The sequence below is a fragment of the Nannobrachium achirus genome, assembly GCF_963921795.1.
Source record: "Nannobrachium achirus genome assembly, chromosome: 8".
Lineage (NCBI taxonomy): Eukaryota > Metazoa > Chordata > Actinopteri > Myctophiformes > Myctophidae > Nannobrachium > Nannobrachium achirus.
The window spans coordinates 7,380,603-7,399,034 of NC_137817.1; the positions used below are offsets into that span (position 1 = coordinate 7,380,603).

Genomic DNA, 18,432 nt, shown 5'->3' on the forward strand with positions numbered 1-18,432 from the left:
ACACACACACACAAACACCATCCAACATAAATAATAATATCCCCAGTGTCGATTAAGTCACACTCTGTACCATTCGTTTTAGTAGTGTTTTTGGCAACACCTTTGGTAGCTCTGTTGTCAACAAAACCATGGAATTACCGCTCCTCAATGCACGACGTATGTGGCATGGTCCGACGCAGAGGTTATTTTGGAAAACAACAATGTTGTCATAAACAGTATTTATTACATTTAAAATGCATGAATGCATTATTTGTTGGGGTCCCTTGTGCCATTTCAAATCAGAAATGTAGCTAGTACATATAACTTGCTTTCTGGCTGTCTCAAATAAAGTTGTTTGCAGCATAGAAAGCATTTTTGAGTCATTAAATTATTTAAGGCTCATGTGTTTATAATGCATATGTAGGGAGGATCTTTTTTTAACAATAGTCAAACTATCGACTGAGTGGGCTTTTAATACAAAAATCACTGATGCCTTTTTCTAGGATAGATAATACCTCCTAAAAGGTACATTAATACATGTGTAAACAGTGGTGGTAGATGTTCATGTGGATTAAACTGACTCTTTCTGTGTGTGTGTCAGTGCTATGTTCACACTTCAGCTGGATTAGATAGCAAAGGTCAGATCAAATAGGGTGTGTATCAGGTGTCCAACAGGCCCGGCTAGCTCAGTCGGTAGAGCATGAGACTCTTAATCTCAGGGTCGTGGGTTCGAGCCCCACGTTGGGCGCAGACTTTTAATGACACAGGAATCACTCACACATTTGTCACTCACTCATACAGGCACAAGCAACAAAAGGTTGGTGTTTCATGGTCCAGTGGAATGGGCGATATGGTGATAAATATTGTCGAGACGATACAATGTCTCCATGATGTGCCTTTTCAGAGAGATGGTATAGATAGATGGTATTAAGCTTATTACACTATTACACTATTACACTATTATAGTATTAGACTTATTACAATTATTACACTATTAAACCTTTTACATGTATTACACTATTACACTTATTACAGTATTAAACTGTTACACTATTACAACTATTACACTATTATGTTATTACACTTATTGCACTATTACACTTTTACACTATTACACTATTAAACATATTGCGCCATTACACTATTGCACTATTAAACTATTAAACTTATTGCACTATTACACTATTACGCTATTGCACTATTACACTATTAAACTTATTGCGCTATTACACTATTACACAATTGAACTATTAAACTTAATGCACTATTACACTATTGAACTATTAAACTTAATGCACTATTACAATATTACATTATTGCACTATTGAACTATGCACTATTACAATATTACATTATTGCACTATTGAACTGGGGCGGCATAGCTCAGGGGTAGAGAAACTGGTATTAGAGCACGAAGGGTATAAATCCCGAAGGGTTCCCAGTTCGAATCCGGGCTCCCCCTGAGTTAATGTCGAAGGGTCCTTGGGCAAGACTCTGAACCCCTAATTGCCTCCGGTGAGTAGGTTGGTGCCTTGCATGGCTTCCTCTGCCACCGGTGTATGAATGTGTGTGTGAATGGGTGAATGTAATGCACAATCTATGTAAAGCGCTTTGGATTAAAAGCGCTATATAAAATGCACCATTTACCATTTACCATTTTAACAATCAAACTTCAACATTACAGTATTGCACTAATACACTATTACACTATTAAACTTATTGCACTATTGCACTATACTAAGTGTATTGCGCAAGAGTGACACAAATAATAGAACAAATATTTGGGAGAGTTTAAAATTTACAAAACCATAATATACTTCTGGGAACACGTCCCCAAAGTCTGCAGAGCAGAGATTTATATCTCTTCTGGATTTTGAGAATTACAGCACTCAAACAAATATCAAGGGGTTGGAAAAGTTTGGAACCTCCCAGGGTGGATAAATGGTTGGACAAAGTGGAGGACATGTACTCTATGGAGAGGGTGACATATAGAATTAATGGTAAGGAAAACATTTTTGAAAAGAGGTGGGCCGCGTATCTTTCAAGTAAGGATGGCATGCCCACATAACCCCTCTTTTTTTGTTTCGGTCCATTCTGTTTTGGTGTTTTTGTTTCAGACCAAGGGTGTTTTTAGGCACGGACGTCAAACGAAAAAGTCTCTTTATTTTATTTTTATTTTATGTATTCCTATTGTGTTGTTAAGTAGGTGGTTTTTTTTGCACGTGTTATGTAAAAAAAAAAAAAAAGAGAAAAGAAAATATATTGCATCTGTGGATATAAAATGTGAAATATGTAATGTAAAATTGAAATTATTGCAATAAAAAGTATTAAAAAAAGTGTATTGCGCTATTACACTACTACAACTATTACACCTATTACACCTATTACACCTATTACACTTACAGTATCACACTTATCACAATTATTACATTATTACACTAATTACACAACCGACCCACCACGGATCGGGTCGGGTCAGTTTCGGAGCTATTACACCTATTAAGATATAGCCAAAAATAGGCACTATCAAATATCGACCAATCAGAAGAGGGGGCGGGGCCAATCTAGACCAATGAAGGACAAGGACTCTGAACCACGTCCAATGACACCACCCACAAGTCTGAACGACAAACCGTTAAAAGATATTCTCTCTCTCTCTCTCTCTCTCTCCCCCTCTCTCTCTCTCTCCCTCTCTCTCTCTCTCTCTCTCTCTCCCCCCCTCTCCCTCCCTCTCACCTTCTTCATGCTGCTCTCAGACCATCCCTCCATCCACTGGACGGAGCAGCGGCGGTACAGAGCCGGGTTGCTCTCACAGTGGATGGTGAAGCTGTCGTTGGAGCAGTCCATGATCAGGACCACGTGCAGGTTCTGCTGGATTCCTGACAGACACAGAGAGACGGACACAGACAGGGAGAATCATATATATTAACATATCACATGATTACAGGTGTAAAAAGATTTTCTTTCACCCACAATGCAGCTACAGCAGGGGTCTTCAACGTTTTCAGGCCAAGGACCCCTTAGTTGAGAGAGAGATGGAGCAGCCATCGTGCTGTCATTGTTTGACAGCACGATCATCAGTATATTTTGGATTCATGTCAATTTGTGTTTTCAGATATTTAACCATTTGAACTGTCAATACTTAATACACTTGACCTTTCACTCTGCTCTTTTCCCCCTCTACACTCTTTGCCAAAAATAGCCGATCTACAAGCTCGTAGATCTGCTATTTTTGGCTAAAGTTCTCCAAATATGGACGCTAGGGTTCAAGTGGTTAATATAATAAAGGAGAAAAAAAGTTCAGGTCACACCATTGTACGACAAGTATAAATGTATACATTACACCAATGCCATTACGTTGTTACCATAGCATAGCAAATTTGAGCAAATTAAACTAGTAAGACGCCTCGGGGTGACAAGCGACCTCGCGCCATGTCTTGGCCATCTGGCCAGTGATGTATATCGGACCAGTTACCCATATATGGTGACCCATGGTACCCATATATGGAGATCCATGTACTGTATATGGAGATATGCTGTGAGAGCCCAAAGATGCTTACTCAGTTATTCGTTATGTGAAAATCCTATGAGGTCTATGACATCATCATACATCCCTTTTATGCCCATACATGGGGATCCCTGTCTGTAGAACCAGTCACACCGATATGGGCTGTCTTGGCCATCTGTCTTGGCTATATGTGGATTCTTCTATTAGTGTGTCTTTTGTGGCCTCCATATATGGGCATTCCCATATGAAGTCATGTTAGATATGGGCTTTATTGATGGCATCAGGGATCTCCATATATGGGCATAAAAGGGATTCTGTTAGTGTGGGATTCTGGAGAACAGCCAGGGAGCTGTTCACACAGGATCACTCAGACAACAGAGAGCTTATCGATTAGACGGTCGCGCTCACTGACACACTGCACCACACACACACACACACACAGCTGACAGTGCGAACACAGCACAAGTCTTTGTCATTGTAGCTATTGTCTGTTTCCCCTCCTGTGTAAAATCTCAGCCCCGTGTGAGGCTCGAACTCACAACCTTCAGATTATGAGACTGACACGCTGCCTAATGATACATCCGAGAATGGATGGAAAAAAACTACTACACTATTACACTGTAATTAAATGGTTATTATTACACTAGTATTGTTTGTACACTGTTATTACATGAGGTTAACGTTTGAGAACAAAACACAGCTGCCCCGTGTGAGGCTCGAACTCACGACCTTCAGATTATGAGACTGACGCGCTGCCTACTACGCCAACAAGGCTGCACATCCTGTTTGCAAGCATGCACCATATGCATGCACGCACACATTAAGAATGGATTCGAAGATGGAGGACAATAGATGGACAATAGAATTATTATTACCACACTACTACACTGTAATTACACTGTTATTACATGGTTATTACACTAATATATTTATTACACTGTTATAACACAAGGTTAACGTTTAAGAACAAAACACAGCTGCCCCGTGTGAGGCTCGAACTCACGACCTTCAGATTATGAGACTGACGCGCTGCCTACTGCGCCAACGAGGCTGCACATCCCATAATCACGCATACAGACAGAGGTGTTTTAAGCTGTTTATTAACTCTGTTTGCAAACGGTCCTCGCAGACTATGGGATCTGTAGTCGTGGTTGCAGTTCCCATAGCCCGGGTGGGCGGTGGGTGGAAATGACGGGTATGGAATATGGACTACTTCTAACCAGCGCCTGAACAATGGAGCTCCCCCTATCGGCCGGAGCCGGTAACCAGGCAACACGAGCAGGCAACACAAGCTGTTTTTTTCTCGTACCTTGGCGCGTGTGAGAGACAGACAGAAGTTAACACAAAGATGATTATCTGTTGAAAAGTATTGTATGTACAGTACTGTATGTTCCTGCTTGATCAAGAGTAACCAGTAAGACACCCTGAGGGCGAGAGGCGACCGTCAGGGCGCACATTATAGCCCTATTACAGTTATTACACTAGTACACTTATTAGACTATTACACTATTACACTTATTGGACTGTTTCACTAGCACACTTACTGCCCTATTACAGTTATTACACTATTACACTTATTGGCATATTACACTAGTACACTTATTAGACTATTACACTATTACACTTATTGGACTGTTTCACTAGCACACTTACTGCCCTATTACACATATTACACTATTAAACTATTACACCTATTGCCCTATTACACTATTACACTTATTACGCTATTAGACTTATTGCCCTATTACACTATTACACTATTAAACAATTACACCTATTGCCCTATTACATTATTACACTTATTACACTATTAGACGTATTGCCCTATTACACTATTAACATATTACACTATTAGACTATTAGACATATTGGCCTATTACACTATTACACTTATTGCCCTATTACACTATTACACTTATTGTCCTATTACACTATGACACTATTACACTTATTACACTACTGCACTATGACACTAATTGCACTATTACACTTATTGCCCTATTACATTATTAAACTTATTACACTATTACACTTATTGCCCTATTACACTATGACACTATTACACTTATTGTCCTATTACACTATTAAACTTATTACACTATTACACTTATTGTCCTATTACACTATGACACTATTACAGTTATTACACTATTACACATATTGCCCTATTACACTATTACACTTAATACACTGTTACACTTATTGACCTATTACACTATTACACTTCATTGCCCTATTACACTTATTACACTATATTACTTATTAGACTGTTACCATTATTGACCTATTACACTGTTGGGAACCAATGGACCAGTACCGGCTCCGCCCCCTCCAAAAGCTGCCTCCGCCACTATCACAGCGCGCTGCTATTGGCTTCATTCACTTCAATGGGAAATACGGCGGATTGTACACACATTTTACACATTAAATACTAATTCAGTGTTGGACCCAGAGCTTCGAAATCTCTTCCTGGTCCGTCGGCAGGGCAAGGCATGCGTTGGAGGAAGGTGTAGTAGCCTACACGGCTAATGGAACAAAACTATGGAACAAAACCGCAGAGGAATATTTGGGGAAAAAAAGAATGAGGAAGCCCCTGTCTGTTGGACCACAGATCGCCGTTTTTTTATATCAAAAAGCCGATTTAAATATGAATACACTGTGTTGGCTAAAAGGCCATTGACCCATGACTACAACACCTTATTTGTTATGTAAAATAGCTACTGATAAAGTAGCCTAATGATGAATGATAATGAACAACGCGAAGTGTATTTCTGACATGCAGCAGGATGTGTGCACTGTGCAGGTGCGTCACAAGAGGGGGAGAGGGACTGGGTTACTAAGGCCCATGGTGGAAGGGCCTTAATTATTTTATACTTTAGCTATTGAAAAATAGCAGATATATAAACTCGAGAGTGCCGCGCTGCGAGCTTGTATATCTGCTATTTTTGAAATCCCCAGATGAAGAACATTCATGTGGGCCCGCAGTGAATCCTTGTACCCAGGGCCCAGAATTTGGTGCGACGACACCCTTGCTCGTTTTGTGACTCGCGCGGCTAAAACTTTTCGGAATCGAGACGTTTTAACGCCAGAGATATCAAATGTTCTAGATTTATAAGCAATCGGCATGATAAGAAACATGTAGGCCTAGCCTACATTTGAAGCAGTTTATTCTGGTTGTTGTGAAATAAGAGAAATAGACAGAATAGGATACTGCCTACCCCATTCGTCGCTATAGGCTGTTTAAACACCATCATCACAGTCTTCACAGATCCAATATACATTAACACGCCGTTTAGGCGTCAAATTCACTTGTAGGTATATTTATTAGGTTGTTGTCTTTCTTACCTTATGTACACAACTGTCCAGTCCAGTGATAAGTTGCTTTATATCAGATGAAGTAGCCTATTCCTTGGTGCTTCTTCATATAAACACATACAATGTTTGTGTTGGTATAAATGAGTAGCCTACACATTTTCTCAGTTCATATGACTTGATGAAAGTAACTCATATTCCGCCCAGGTCAATAACACTAATCATTGTAATGGCATGAATCGATCTAAACAAATAAAGTCTGTGCTGATAATGATGATGGTAGTATGCTTATGGCTTATGTTAGGCAGGCCACTTAATAGATATATAGATAGATAGATATCTTTATTATCCCAAGGGGGATAATCAGTAGTTATTTAACATAACAAATAAGGTGTTGATGTTATAGTCATGCGCCATTTAGCCAATACAGTGTATTCATATTTAAATCTTTCCGAGTCAGTGTAAAACGGCTCTGAATCCAGCAGAGAACTTCTGTATTCTCTGCTGCTTTGTTTTAATAGGCCTACTACATATTTTTCTAATTTCATGCCAGGTCTTGTTGACGGATTTGGAAGAGATTTCAAGGCTCTGGGTCCAAAACGCGACATGCAGTGTGTCTGTGTGTGACATTCTCCTCCATTGTGCTGACAGTGTTGTTGAATGACTGTGTGAGGCTGTCGGACTTCAAAGCAGTAACGTGGAGGGAAAGGTGGGGGCGGAGCTCCCGGTACTCGTCCATTACAAAAGTGTGCTTCCCCTACTAGCGACAACGTTAGGCTCTCCTGCTGCTAATTCATAACTTGTTTTGTATAGGGCACACCTGGACATCTCTCACTGCACGCGCCTACTGCTCTAGATACTGAAGAGAGAGAATGGATGGATGGATGGATGGATGGATGGATGGATGGATGGAATATAATAGAACTAGAGGTTCGCGGCCCTTCGGGCCGCTCACATCTAGAGTCCACGCCCGCTTCTTTACTAAAAAACGTTGTTTTTTTTCAAAAAAAAAAAAAAAAGAAAAAAAAAAAATGTTTTGGGGAGGAACTATTGTGGCGGAACTATTGTGCCGCAGCGCACGTTTCCGGTCGGACATATTTGACCGCCGGACGCACTTCCGGTGTTGACGGCCGGACGCACTGGAGAGAAGTGACTGTTATGCCTCTGCTATTTCTCTGCACTCACTGTGGAGGCAGTAGCAGCAGCAGGCACATGCAAACACAGTGGTGTCAAATTTCACTCCACTTACTGCGACGCCCCCCTCTGTTGAAATTGGATCCGCCGGTCCCATAGCTGGGAATACGAGCCAATCACCGGTCACCATGGCAACGGGGGGCCAATGATAGAGTTATGGGCGGTATTCCCTATGTTCTCCCTACCTACATCTGACCTACGTCTGATCTAGCTATGAGTTGAAGTGGATGTGAAGTGGGCGTGAATGGGCTTGGAAGTGGGATGCGGCTCTAAGAGGAATGTAATAATAGATACTGACTGTAGGAGAAGTAGTTGTAGAGCGGTCCGGTGAAGCCGTCCTGAGAGGCAGGGTCTTTGAGGGAGGAGAGCAGAGGTTCCAGCTCCTCTGGAGAGTACAGACCAGGAACCTCCCCTGAGAACAAACACAAACACACCGTTCACATTCATGTACCGTAGATCACTAGAACCCAGAACCTTTCAGCTCCAGACCCAAAAGAGAGATTAGACATTTGCCCGGGACCCAAATTAGGGCAAACTGCAGATCTACGAGATCGGCTATTTTCACTACTTCTTAAACAGTGGCGTTTTGATTAATGGAATTTCTTAGATTTATTTGATTTCGTCATGAAATTACTAGGATTTCCTTTTTTAATTCATGAAAAAAAATTGCTTTTTTGGGAATGTTTTTTGAAAATGTTTTGAATAATAATAATTAAAAAACTAAATATAGGAAACAAAAAGCAAAGGGACCCATACAAAGATGTCCGCGAACCAGAAATAGGTCCTGACCCACTGTAGGACACACTACATTGACAACATGCACACAACATTCACATTACTGTAATGTAGAACATACACACAACCTTCATATTAAAGGAATACTACACCCCAAAATGAAGCCTTGAATTAATGGAGATTTGTTTTGTTTTTGTCACATTTCTGAGCCAATAATTCAACATGTGAGGCATCCACTGTGGTAGGAGACCATTGCAGAACTATAAAATAAATATAAACTCCAAATCAACTCTCAGTTAATGGAGATTTGTTTTGTGTTTGTCACATTTCTGAGGGGGACTGCCCCATGGTTCGAACTGCCGTTGGTCCGAACAGGTTAAAATTCACCAGATTAGCCTTCACCAGTGTCGGCAGGTTAGCATTTCACCAGGTTAGTATTCACCAGCGTTAGTTTTACTGAGGTTAGGGTTAAGGTTAGGTTTAGGTGGTCGGACCAAAGGGAGTTCGAACCAAGGACACATTACCATTTATGAGCCAATAATTCAACATTCGAGGCCACTGTGGTAGTAGGAGACCGTTGCAAAACTATAAAATAAATATAAACTCTCACAGTGAAATCCTACTGATGGGCACGACGAAAAAAGAAAACAAAAACAAAAAAGGAAAAGAAATCCATGTATTCAAGGCTTCATGGGGTGAGTAGTAATTGATAGAAAATAAGTCATATTTTGGGTGAAGTATCCCTTCAATGAAGAACATACACATTAATGCACAACTGCACTTTTCCCTTGAAGTTTCTGACCCCTAAGCCTAGCTCTGGTCCATAGCGTTAGTGGAGTTCTCCCTAACGCTATGTTCCTCTACCTCCGCATTTCTTGGCAAAACCGGAAAAACCCGCCGTCTGGTCCGAAAATAATAAAAACTGTTTCGCCCCTCACCAAACCAAAGGTATCAGTGGACAGTTGAAAGGTTACTCTACTTAGAGGACACGGTCTGAGCCCCCCACCACACGCTTAAAATAGTTTTTTAGGGCAAAATGAAAAATATTCCACCGGATGGAGAATCTATTTCTTCTAGTTTTTCACTATTTGTCATCGCCATCACGGCGCCAACTCACTACTGCCGCGCAGGTCAGTAGTCCGAATTACACAGAGCATTAGTCTCGTTGGGTGTTATTCAACTCTGCGATGTTGGAAGCGCTGTTTCATAAAAACAGTCTTCAACCAGGAATAGTGTCTCCATCCGGTAGAATATTTTTCATTTTGCCCTAGAAATGTATTTTAATCCTGTGGTGGGGGGCTCAGACCGCGTCCACTAAGTAGAGTAAGCTTTCAACTGTCCACTGATACCTTTGGTTTGGTGAGGGGCGAAACAGTTTTTGTTATTTTTGGACCAGACGGTGGGGTTTTCCGGTTTTGCCAAGGAATATGGAGGTAGAGGAACATAGCGTTAGGGAGAACTCCGCTAACGCTATGGACCAGAGCTACCCTAAGCCCTAAGTGTCCATTTGGATCCCCCTACGTTAAGAGCCGGTGGATGAGGTGGACAGACGGACAGACATACCTGAGGACAGCAGACTGTTGACCATCTCTAAGAAGGACGGATGGACAAACTGGTAGTCTTCCAGCAATAGCACCACCTGCTGGCCATCCAGCCCTGCGAGCTGCATCACCTACACACACACACACACACACACACACACACACACACACACACACACACACAGGTGAATGGGGGTGATGTAAGGACCAAGAGGGCGATTTCCGCTAATGAGAGCCGGCCGATACAGTTGTGGCATAATTGCTTTAATTGCTCTAATTATAATAATAACTGGAGCAATTAGAGGTCTGCCCGCGGAGATCAGGCTCGCTGAGAGTCCGTGCCTCATTTTGCATGGCTTCTGAAAAAAATAGGAGATCTACATGCTCACAACACCTCGCACTGCCAGGCGTTGTGAGCATGTAGATCTGCTATTTTTTTCCAGAGGGTTCCCCTGCAAAATGTGCAAAAAACATCAATCATCACAATCATTTCAAACGGTGTCATGTTAGATTTGAACCACTTCAACCATTATTGTGTGCTTTAACTATTGAAAAATAGCAGATCTACAAGCTCACAGCGTGGCACAGAGTGCGCGCTTGTAGATCTACTATTTTTGAAAAATCTTGAACATTTGTGTCTTTGAATATCTTGACCCGATTCTATAAATGTCTTCTAAATCAGTGGTTCTCAAACTTTTGTTCCAGGGACCACCCAGAAGCAAATATTTGAGATACAAATGTTCACGATTTTTTCAAAAATAGCAGATCTACAAGCTCGCAGCGCGGCACTCTGTGCCACGCTGTGAGCTTGTATATCCGCTATTTTTCAGTAGTTAAAAGCATTACATAATTCTATAGGCCTAGATGGGTTAAGGTGGCTGGATGGATGATCAAAATAAGAACATTATAATGGTGCGTAAAACAGAAATTTTGGGCATATACCGGTATGGGCATAAAAGGGATTCTGTTAGTGTGACATCACAGTGAAGCCAGAGCATGATGTCAGAGGTAGAGTGGTTCCGCTGACATCACAGTGACATCAGAGCATGATGTCAGAGCGGCAAACCCATAGACCGTAAAAATGTCTACACGGACGGACGGACGGACGGAAGTGGACAAGCTGTGACGTTTCTCATAGTAAACTATAACTCTGCTGTATATATAAAACTGAAAACAAAGCAAAAAATGCCACAGACATGGACAAGCCTTTGCCACGGACAGGACACGTCTGTCCGTATACGGACATGCCGATGGTGCCCTGTGCTCACCGTCTTCAGGTCATTGCTGAAGTGCTTGAGGGAGTACCCGCGGGAGATCTTGGGCGAGTGCAGCGCGTAGCCGTGCATGTGGGCCACCAGGCAGGCGGCGGTGCGCCGGCCCACCCCACTGCGCCCCGCCAGCAGCAGGGAGCCCCCCGGGCGGCTCAGCACGCGGTCCAGCCGCGACACAAAGTCGCACACCTCCCAGAACAGCAGCAGGTCCAGCTCACGGTTGTCACGGCTGTACAGCACAGAGCCCTGCATGGAGGGGGGAGAGCAAAGACTGTATAAAAGATATGGACAAAGCGAAGCCATTGGTTTCTATGCAGAGCAAATGACAGAATATGGGTCCTTGGCATGGGTGTTGCCATCATAGATTGTAAAGGCACCAGAGGATGCTATTGGCTGCCAACGGTCACGTGCAACCGCAGGGATACATGGGAGAATGTGGTCGGAGCCTCCCGAAATACAGCACACGAAGAAGAACACAGCCGGCTGGTATTAGTTTAGTTGGCCACGCCCCCCCCCGCAACTTTATCATCAATTTTAACATAAATGGGACCCTATTTTCACAAAACGCATATCATTGCGATTGAAAGGCAATTTTTAACTAGCGATAGGAACCATAAAGTATTCATGAAAATGTTAATTAAGGTTAGAACACGAAAGGGGAAAATGAATGGGATCCAATGGAGAACAATTTGCAACCGGCCAGGGGGAGAACAGCGCAACTAGCGGCCAATCATAGGAAGTTTTAGTTCCGTATTGGGCTCATTTTAAATCGGCGGAACTCTCCCCCTGGGGGAGAGAGAGAGAGAGAGCGAGAGAGCGAGAGAGCGAGAGAGAGAGAGAGCGAGAGAGCGAGAGAGAGAGAGAGGGAGAGAGAGAGAGAGGGAGAGAGAGAGAGAGGGAGAGAGAAATATAGTCAAAAATCTTTTTGTTACTGTACATCCAGGGGTGAAACAGTTAGTCGAAATTGATTTAAATGAAGTGAGCGGTTAATTTAATTAAGCGTCCCGCTTTACCGTGCTCAGATATTCTGCCAATGTACAGTATATTCTCTCTTTAGTGCTAGATAGCGTTCCATTTTGCTTTGGTTTTGGGTTGTCTCTTTCCAGTATGTCAGGTAACTTTCTTTTTGTTTCCTTATAATCTGGTTTGGTCCAATGGGTTTTCCGTCTGGTAGTTGTGCTTCCCTGGGCCAGCTGACTGAGGCTATGTTGTGGAGCGTGTCTCGGTTGCTTTCTTTTAGGTGGTTATAGAATTGAAGTGCTCTCTTTTTTACTTTGATAATAAGTGAGTATCCTCCTAATTCTGGCCTGCAGGCATTGTTTGTTGTTTTCCGTTGGGTGTGGAGTATAGATTTGCAGAGTTCTGCGTGCAGAGTCTCAGTTTGGTGTTTGTCCCATTTTTCAAATTGGTTGGCAAGGGGACCCCAGATCTCACAAAATAGAGGGAGATGGCTTCTATAACAGAGTCTAATATCTTTAACCAGATTTGTATTGGGATATCTAGCTTAATATTCCTTTTGATGGCATATAAAGCCCTTCTCGCCTTTTCTCTCGGTTGGTCCTTTGCAGATTTTTCCGGTGCAACTGATGTTTAAGCCAAGGTATGTATAGTTTTTTGTCTGTTCTAGTGCTGTCGTATTTAGAAAGAATTGTTGGTTTAGGTTGTTATGTATTTTTTGGAATACCATATTTTTTGTCTTGGCTAGAGTTACTGTCAGGGCCCTCAGGGTGTGTCAATGCAGAAGATGGCAAAGGTCATAAGAAGAGGGGAGTGTACCCTCTGACAGGCCCGGCTAGCTCAGTCGGTAGAGCATGAGACTCTTAATCTCAGGGTCGTGGGTTCGAGCCCCACGTTGGGCGCAGGCTTTTAATGACACACACACCCCTGTCAGTGTTGACTCTGAAGTCAAGCTGTGTGTACGTGTGTGTCAAGAAGACAGACAGACCTACTAAGAGCTTGAAAGGAAAAATCACACTCGTGTGAACTGAGCGGTGGTGTGTGTGTGTGTGTGTGCAACAGCGCCCCTCCCTTAACATGTGTGGTCAGAAAAGGTTACTGCAGGACACGGAGACAGACATACATACAGACAGACAGACAGACCCACACGGCCACGTATAGGAGCGTTGTGACCACTGCTCAAAAAGTGTGAAAAGAGGGTGCATGTATAAAAAAAAAAAGATGTCAAGAAAGTAAATGGAAATTTGCGGTTGAGAGAAGCATCTTGAGGGAGAGATTAAACTTCCCGGGTTCTCTGACTCCTCCAAGGTTAGATTTAACATGAGGAGCTGACAGAGAGAGGAGGGATGGTGGAGGTGGAAGGAGACACAATGACAGAGTGATGACACAAAGACCACAGGGAGGAATGGAGGTTGTGTCCCAATGACAATGACATGTTTCCCTAAATCATTTGAATACAAAAAGTAGCCTATACACAAAATTGTTTCTACTTCTACTTCTACCTCCACGTGAAACTGTGCTTTGTCTGAGATTCCTCAGGCTTGCAAGCTCTGTGTTAGCAGGGGCGTCACAAGGGGGGAGGGGGGGTTGTGGGACTGAGTTACTAGGGCCCAAGGTGGAGGGGCCTTAATTATTTTATACTTTAGCTATTGAGAAATAGCAGATATACAAGCTCACAGAGTGAGCTCACAGAGTGAGCTTGTAGAACTGCCATTTTTTTGAAAAGTCGTGAAAATGTGTGCAAATCATATGTATTTTTTAAGCAGATTTTTGAGTAACTCAAATGTTGCTCCTGGGGGGTCCCTGGAACTAAATATTTTGAGATGGGGTCCGTGGCCAAATACATGTCATTCTGGGGGTCCTTCACATAAAAAGGAGTGGAATGGGCTTCTGGCATACTGGGGGCACACAAGTGGGCCAGTGGGCCCCCGTTTTAGGATAGTTAAGGTAATTTTTGGGCTAAGTGAAGAGGGCCAATCCTTTAGTAGCACCAGAAGGGGTCGCGGTGTGTTTACCTTCTGTATGACCTGTCTGAGGTCAGCGGAGTCCAGACGGCCCAGAGGTTTACCATGAGGAGGCAGGGCCTGACCGGGAGCCATCACTGAGCCTTCACTGGCCCCCCACGTCACGTAGAACCCATCTGGAGACACACCACACACCACACACACACACACACACACACACACACACACACACACACACACACACACACACACACACACACACACACACACACAGCATTACCATACATATGATAGGACATCCACATTTTAGGACGGCAAATGTATGAATACAATTATATACAATATACAATTACAATTGCTATATTTCTTAACCCTAACCCTGAAACTGACATGTCGTTCTCTGACACGTTGGGAACTTGAAAATCAGCTGTTTTAAACCAAGTACAAAATAGCCGAGTATTAACCAGGAATAACTCTTACCCTAGCCTAAACCCATAAACCTAACACCTAACACAAATGGAACCAAATGGACCCGACACTCTCCGAGTTAAATAAACATTGATTTTACGATACAAATTGGGGTCCCAGAGATATAAATGCCATTACATGGGGGTCCGTAGCCTAACGCATGTCAAACTGGGGGTCTTTGAAATAAAAAATGGTTGAGAATCACTGGGATCATAAAATTATTCTCATTATCCCTGGCATACGCTGGGTGAAAAGAGAGATTATTGGACATATAAGGGAAGATTATATGACCACTTTTTGAGCGGTGGTCACACCGTCTCCATAGCGTGGCCGTGTGTGTATCCGTCCGTCTATGTATGTGGGTGGGTCCGTATGTAGCCTAAGTACCCCTGGTGACCAGAGAGGTGCTGTTGAGTCTAGTCTGCCCTGAGCATCAACTGCATTACCAGTGGTGGCCTGAGTGACATGGATGGATGGATGGCTCTCTCTCTCACACGCAAGCAAGCACCCCCCCCCCCCCCCCCCTATTATTATTATTATTTCAATATGTTTTATTATAATTACCCTTATTATTATATATTTGTTTTGCTGTTGCGCAGCCTCCACGACCACCGCTCTGTTCACACGGGTGTGATTTTTACCTGTATACTGGGCATATACCCACATTATTGGAAGTTTTCAGTTCAAGAGATTTGCAGCATATTCCCCTGTAAACTGCAAATAATAGGTGATATTCTGCCCCCAGCTAGACAAAGGCACACCAGGGGGCCTGGCCCTTCCTTTGACCTACAAATTGACGATTTGTTTAAAGAAAGGGGAGCTTGACCACTGACACCATGTATGCACCATCTAAAGATTTTGTAACAATGTTATGCTTTCCAACAAACTGTTCTGTTTTAGTTGTGTTTCTATCAATAAAAACAATTTACCTGACTGAGATGTTTGCCTATTTGTTCATAAATTAATTCTATGTCAAACAGTGCAACACATTTTGAGCTTGTAGATCTGCTATTTTGCTATTTAAAAAAAATGGTATACTGAATAATGATTGACTAGTCCACTACAATATAAATATACAATAATATACAATATATATAATGGACACCCCCGAATAAAAGCCCCCCCCCCCCCCCCCCCACACACACACACACACACACACACACACACACACACACACACACACACACACACACACACACACACACACACACACACACACACACACACACACACACACCACACCACCCACAGATGACAGCCAATCACAGCTGGCTTAGTGCACATGCTCAGTGAAAATTCAGGTATAGGTAGGGGGACAGAATCCCTCCTCATCAGTGAGAAATCCTGGATTTTCTGAGGTGTGATTTCTGACAGCAGCCACAGCAGGGGTTCACGAATACTTAAGTAGTGGTACAATTCGGCTATATACCGAGCTGAATACGACTGATTATCTGGCTGATTATCTCATGTTTATGCCGGTTTATTTACTGAATATACCTGTCATAGAATGTAGTATACCCGTCCGATAATCACTCTTTTCACCCCAGTGATATCTCTTCAAATGGGGGTCCATGGGGTAGTAAGTATCAATTTGGGGGTACTTGACATGAAAACATTTGAGAACCACATTGGCTAGATGTTTTCAGTCCATCATAGGCAGTCAGTGCATTTGGAGAGCGCAATTAGGAACTGTCTCCCGGATCACTGTCATTGTATCAGGCACAGACTCCCATGTCGACGGCCTCCCCTGAATACATAAAGCAGTTGTTGTTGTTGTGTCATGTACCCGTCATGTTGTCCAGGGCGTCAGAGCTCCAGTCTCCTCTGATGACGGAGGCCAGGATGTTGTCAAAGGTGTGCAGGTCCTTGGACGACACCAGCCTGTCTCTGAACAGACGGCGGGCCTCGTAGGCCACCACCTCCAACACGCTGTCTGTCACGTTGGATTGAGCTGGAGACACACAGAGAGAGAGAGAGAGAGGGGGATAGAGAGAGAGAGGGGTAGAGAGAATGAGATTCAATTAGGGATGGGACGAAATGAAAACTTCATATCACGATTAATGTGACAAAAGAAATTTTACAATTATCGCGATAATCAAAATCCATTATCCTGGGGCGGAACATTTGCCAAAAAATAGCAGTTCTACAAGCTCACAACGCGACGCGTTGTAAAATACTGTATCAAGTGTGTATATTATATATAAGTACCTTTTTACCAATTATAGAGGGTTCAAGTGGTACCGGATATGCAGCTCGGCAAATAAAAGGTGAATTGATCGCAGTGCATGACGGAGGACAATTTCATGATGAATTTAAATCTCCACGATACGATTATCGTGAGTGTTTTTTTAATCACGATAAACGATAATATCGCGTATCGTCCCATCCCTCGATTCAATACTGATACAGTAGCTGTTACTGAGCATTCTCTTTAATCAAGGTAAGAGGAAACATGTGCACACATGGACACACACACGCAGGCACGCAATCAAGCACAAAGGATGTGATTTTTTGTAATTTCAGGTTTTCTTAATTCTCGTGAATTTAACACAAGTCTGATTGTTTTTAAGTGCCCAATTTATGCTAAGTGCAATCAAATGACTCAGGGGACTGTTGTGTCACCTGTGTGTAATGTGGCAGAAGGATTGAATTGAATACAGGCCTCAAGAATCAGCTGAGTGCCACTACTTAAAAAAAAAACTGAGAAAAGTGTCCTCCTTCATTATAGTAGAGTAAACCCAAAAGCCAGCTGTGCTCACAATTTGTGTAATTGCATTGAGCCAGACTGTGTTGACTAGCAGCGACAAAGCGACTGGCTACGAGTCATTTTCAATAGGGAAGTCAGTGACATGAAGATACAGTCTGACACCTGACACAAGCAGCTGTGGGACGAGCTACAAAAGATGCAAACTTATGCAACTGATGCAACTTATTTTCAGCGCTTCAATGACAGTCAATGAATCAATCAATCAATCAATCATACAGATTTATTTCACTCTCTACTCCCCTTCTCCACACAATTCCTACTTTTAATGAGGGGAAAAATATTCTTGCCTGGAATGTTGTCATTTTGGTGTTGTCCATTGTTTGAGGGCACAAAGGCCAAATGCCATGGCAGGAAGGCCATCAAATAAATCATGATTTTAGTCTATTTTAAATAATTAATTGTAATTAAGGGTTACAATTTTTACATGTTATATGTAGACTATCTGCTGTGAAATAAGCAGATAGCAGATAATTGGTATTTACAATCTGATCCATGCTCAGACCCTGCACCAATGGATTGGTTTAAAAATGGGGACTCAACAAAAGACACTGGTCTACATGAGGGCATTAAGGCCACTGTGGCCTCAGGACATGCCATTTTTTGAGGGGCACAAGGCCAATCTGAGGGGCAACAACGGCCATGGCCTTCATGGCCTCCGTGAAATTCCTGCCCTGCTTGCCATCATCCTTATAACCAAATACCTTATTTTCCTTTCTATGTTTCCTGGCTCATCGTT

General features: G+C 42.7%; 1 protein-coding gene across 1 annotated transcript in view; it reads right to left on the minus strand.

The window, feature by feature from the left end:
* dync2h1 (dynein cytoplasmic 2 heavy chain 1) overlaps positions 1-18,432 on the minus strand; it is a 557,731-nt gene that overhangs the window by 330,769 nt on the left and 208,530 nt on the right. Inside the window, 6 exon segments of the mRNA XM_080731168.1 lie at positions 2,716-2,858; positions 8,292-8,405; positions 10,292-10,400; positions 11,538-11,786; positions 14,513-14,637; positions 16,716-16,880. Coding sequence (XP_080587294.1) covers positions 2,716-2,858; positions 8,292-8,405; positions 10,292-10,400; positions 11,538-11,786; positions 14,513-14,637; positions 16,716-16,880 — 905 coding nt within the window.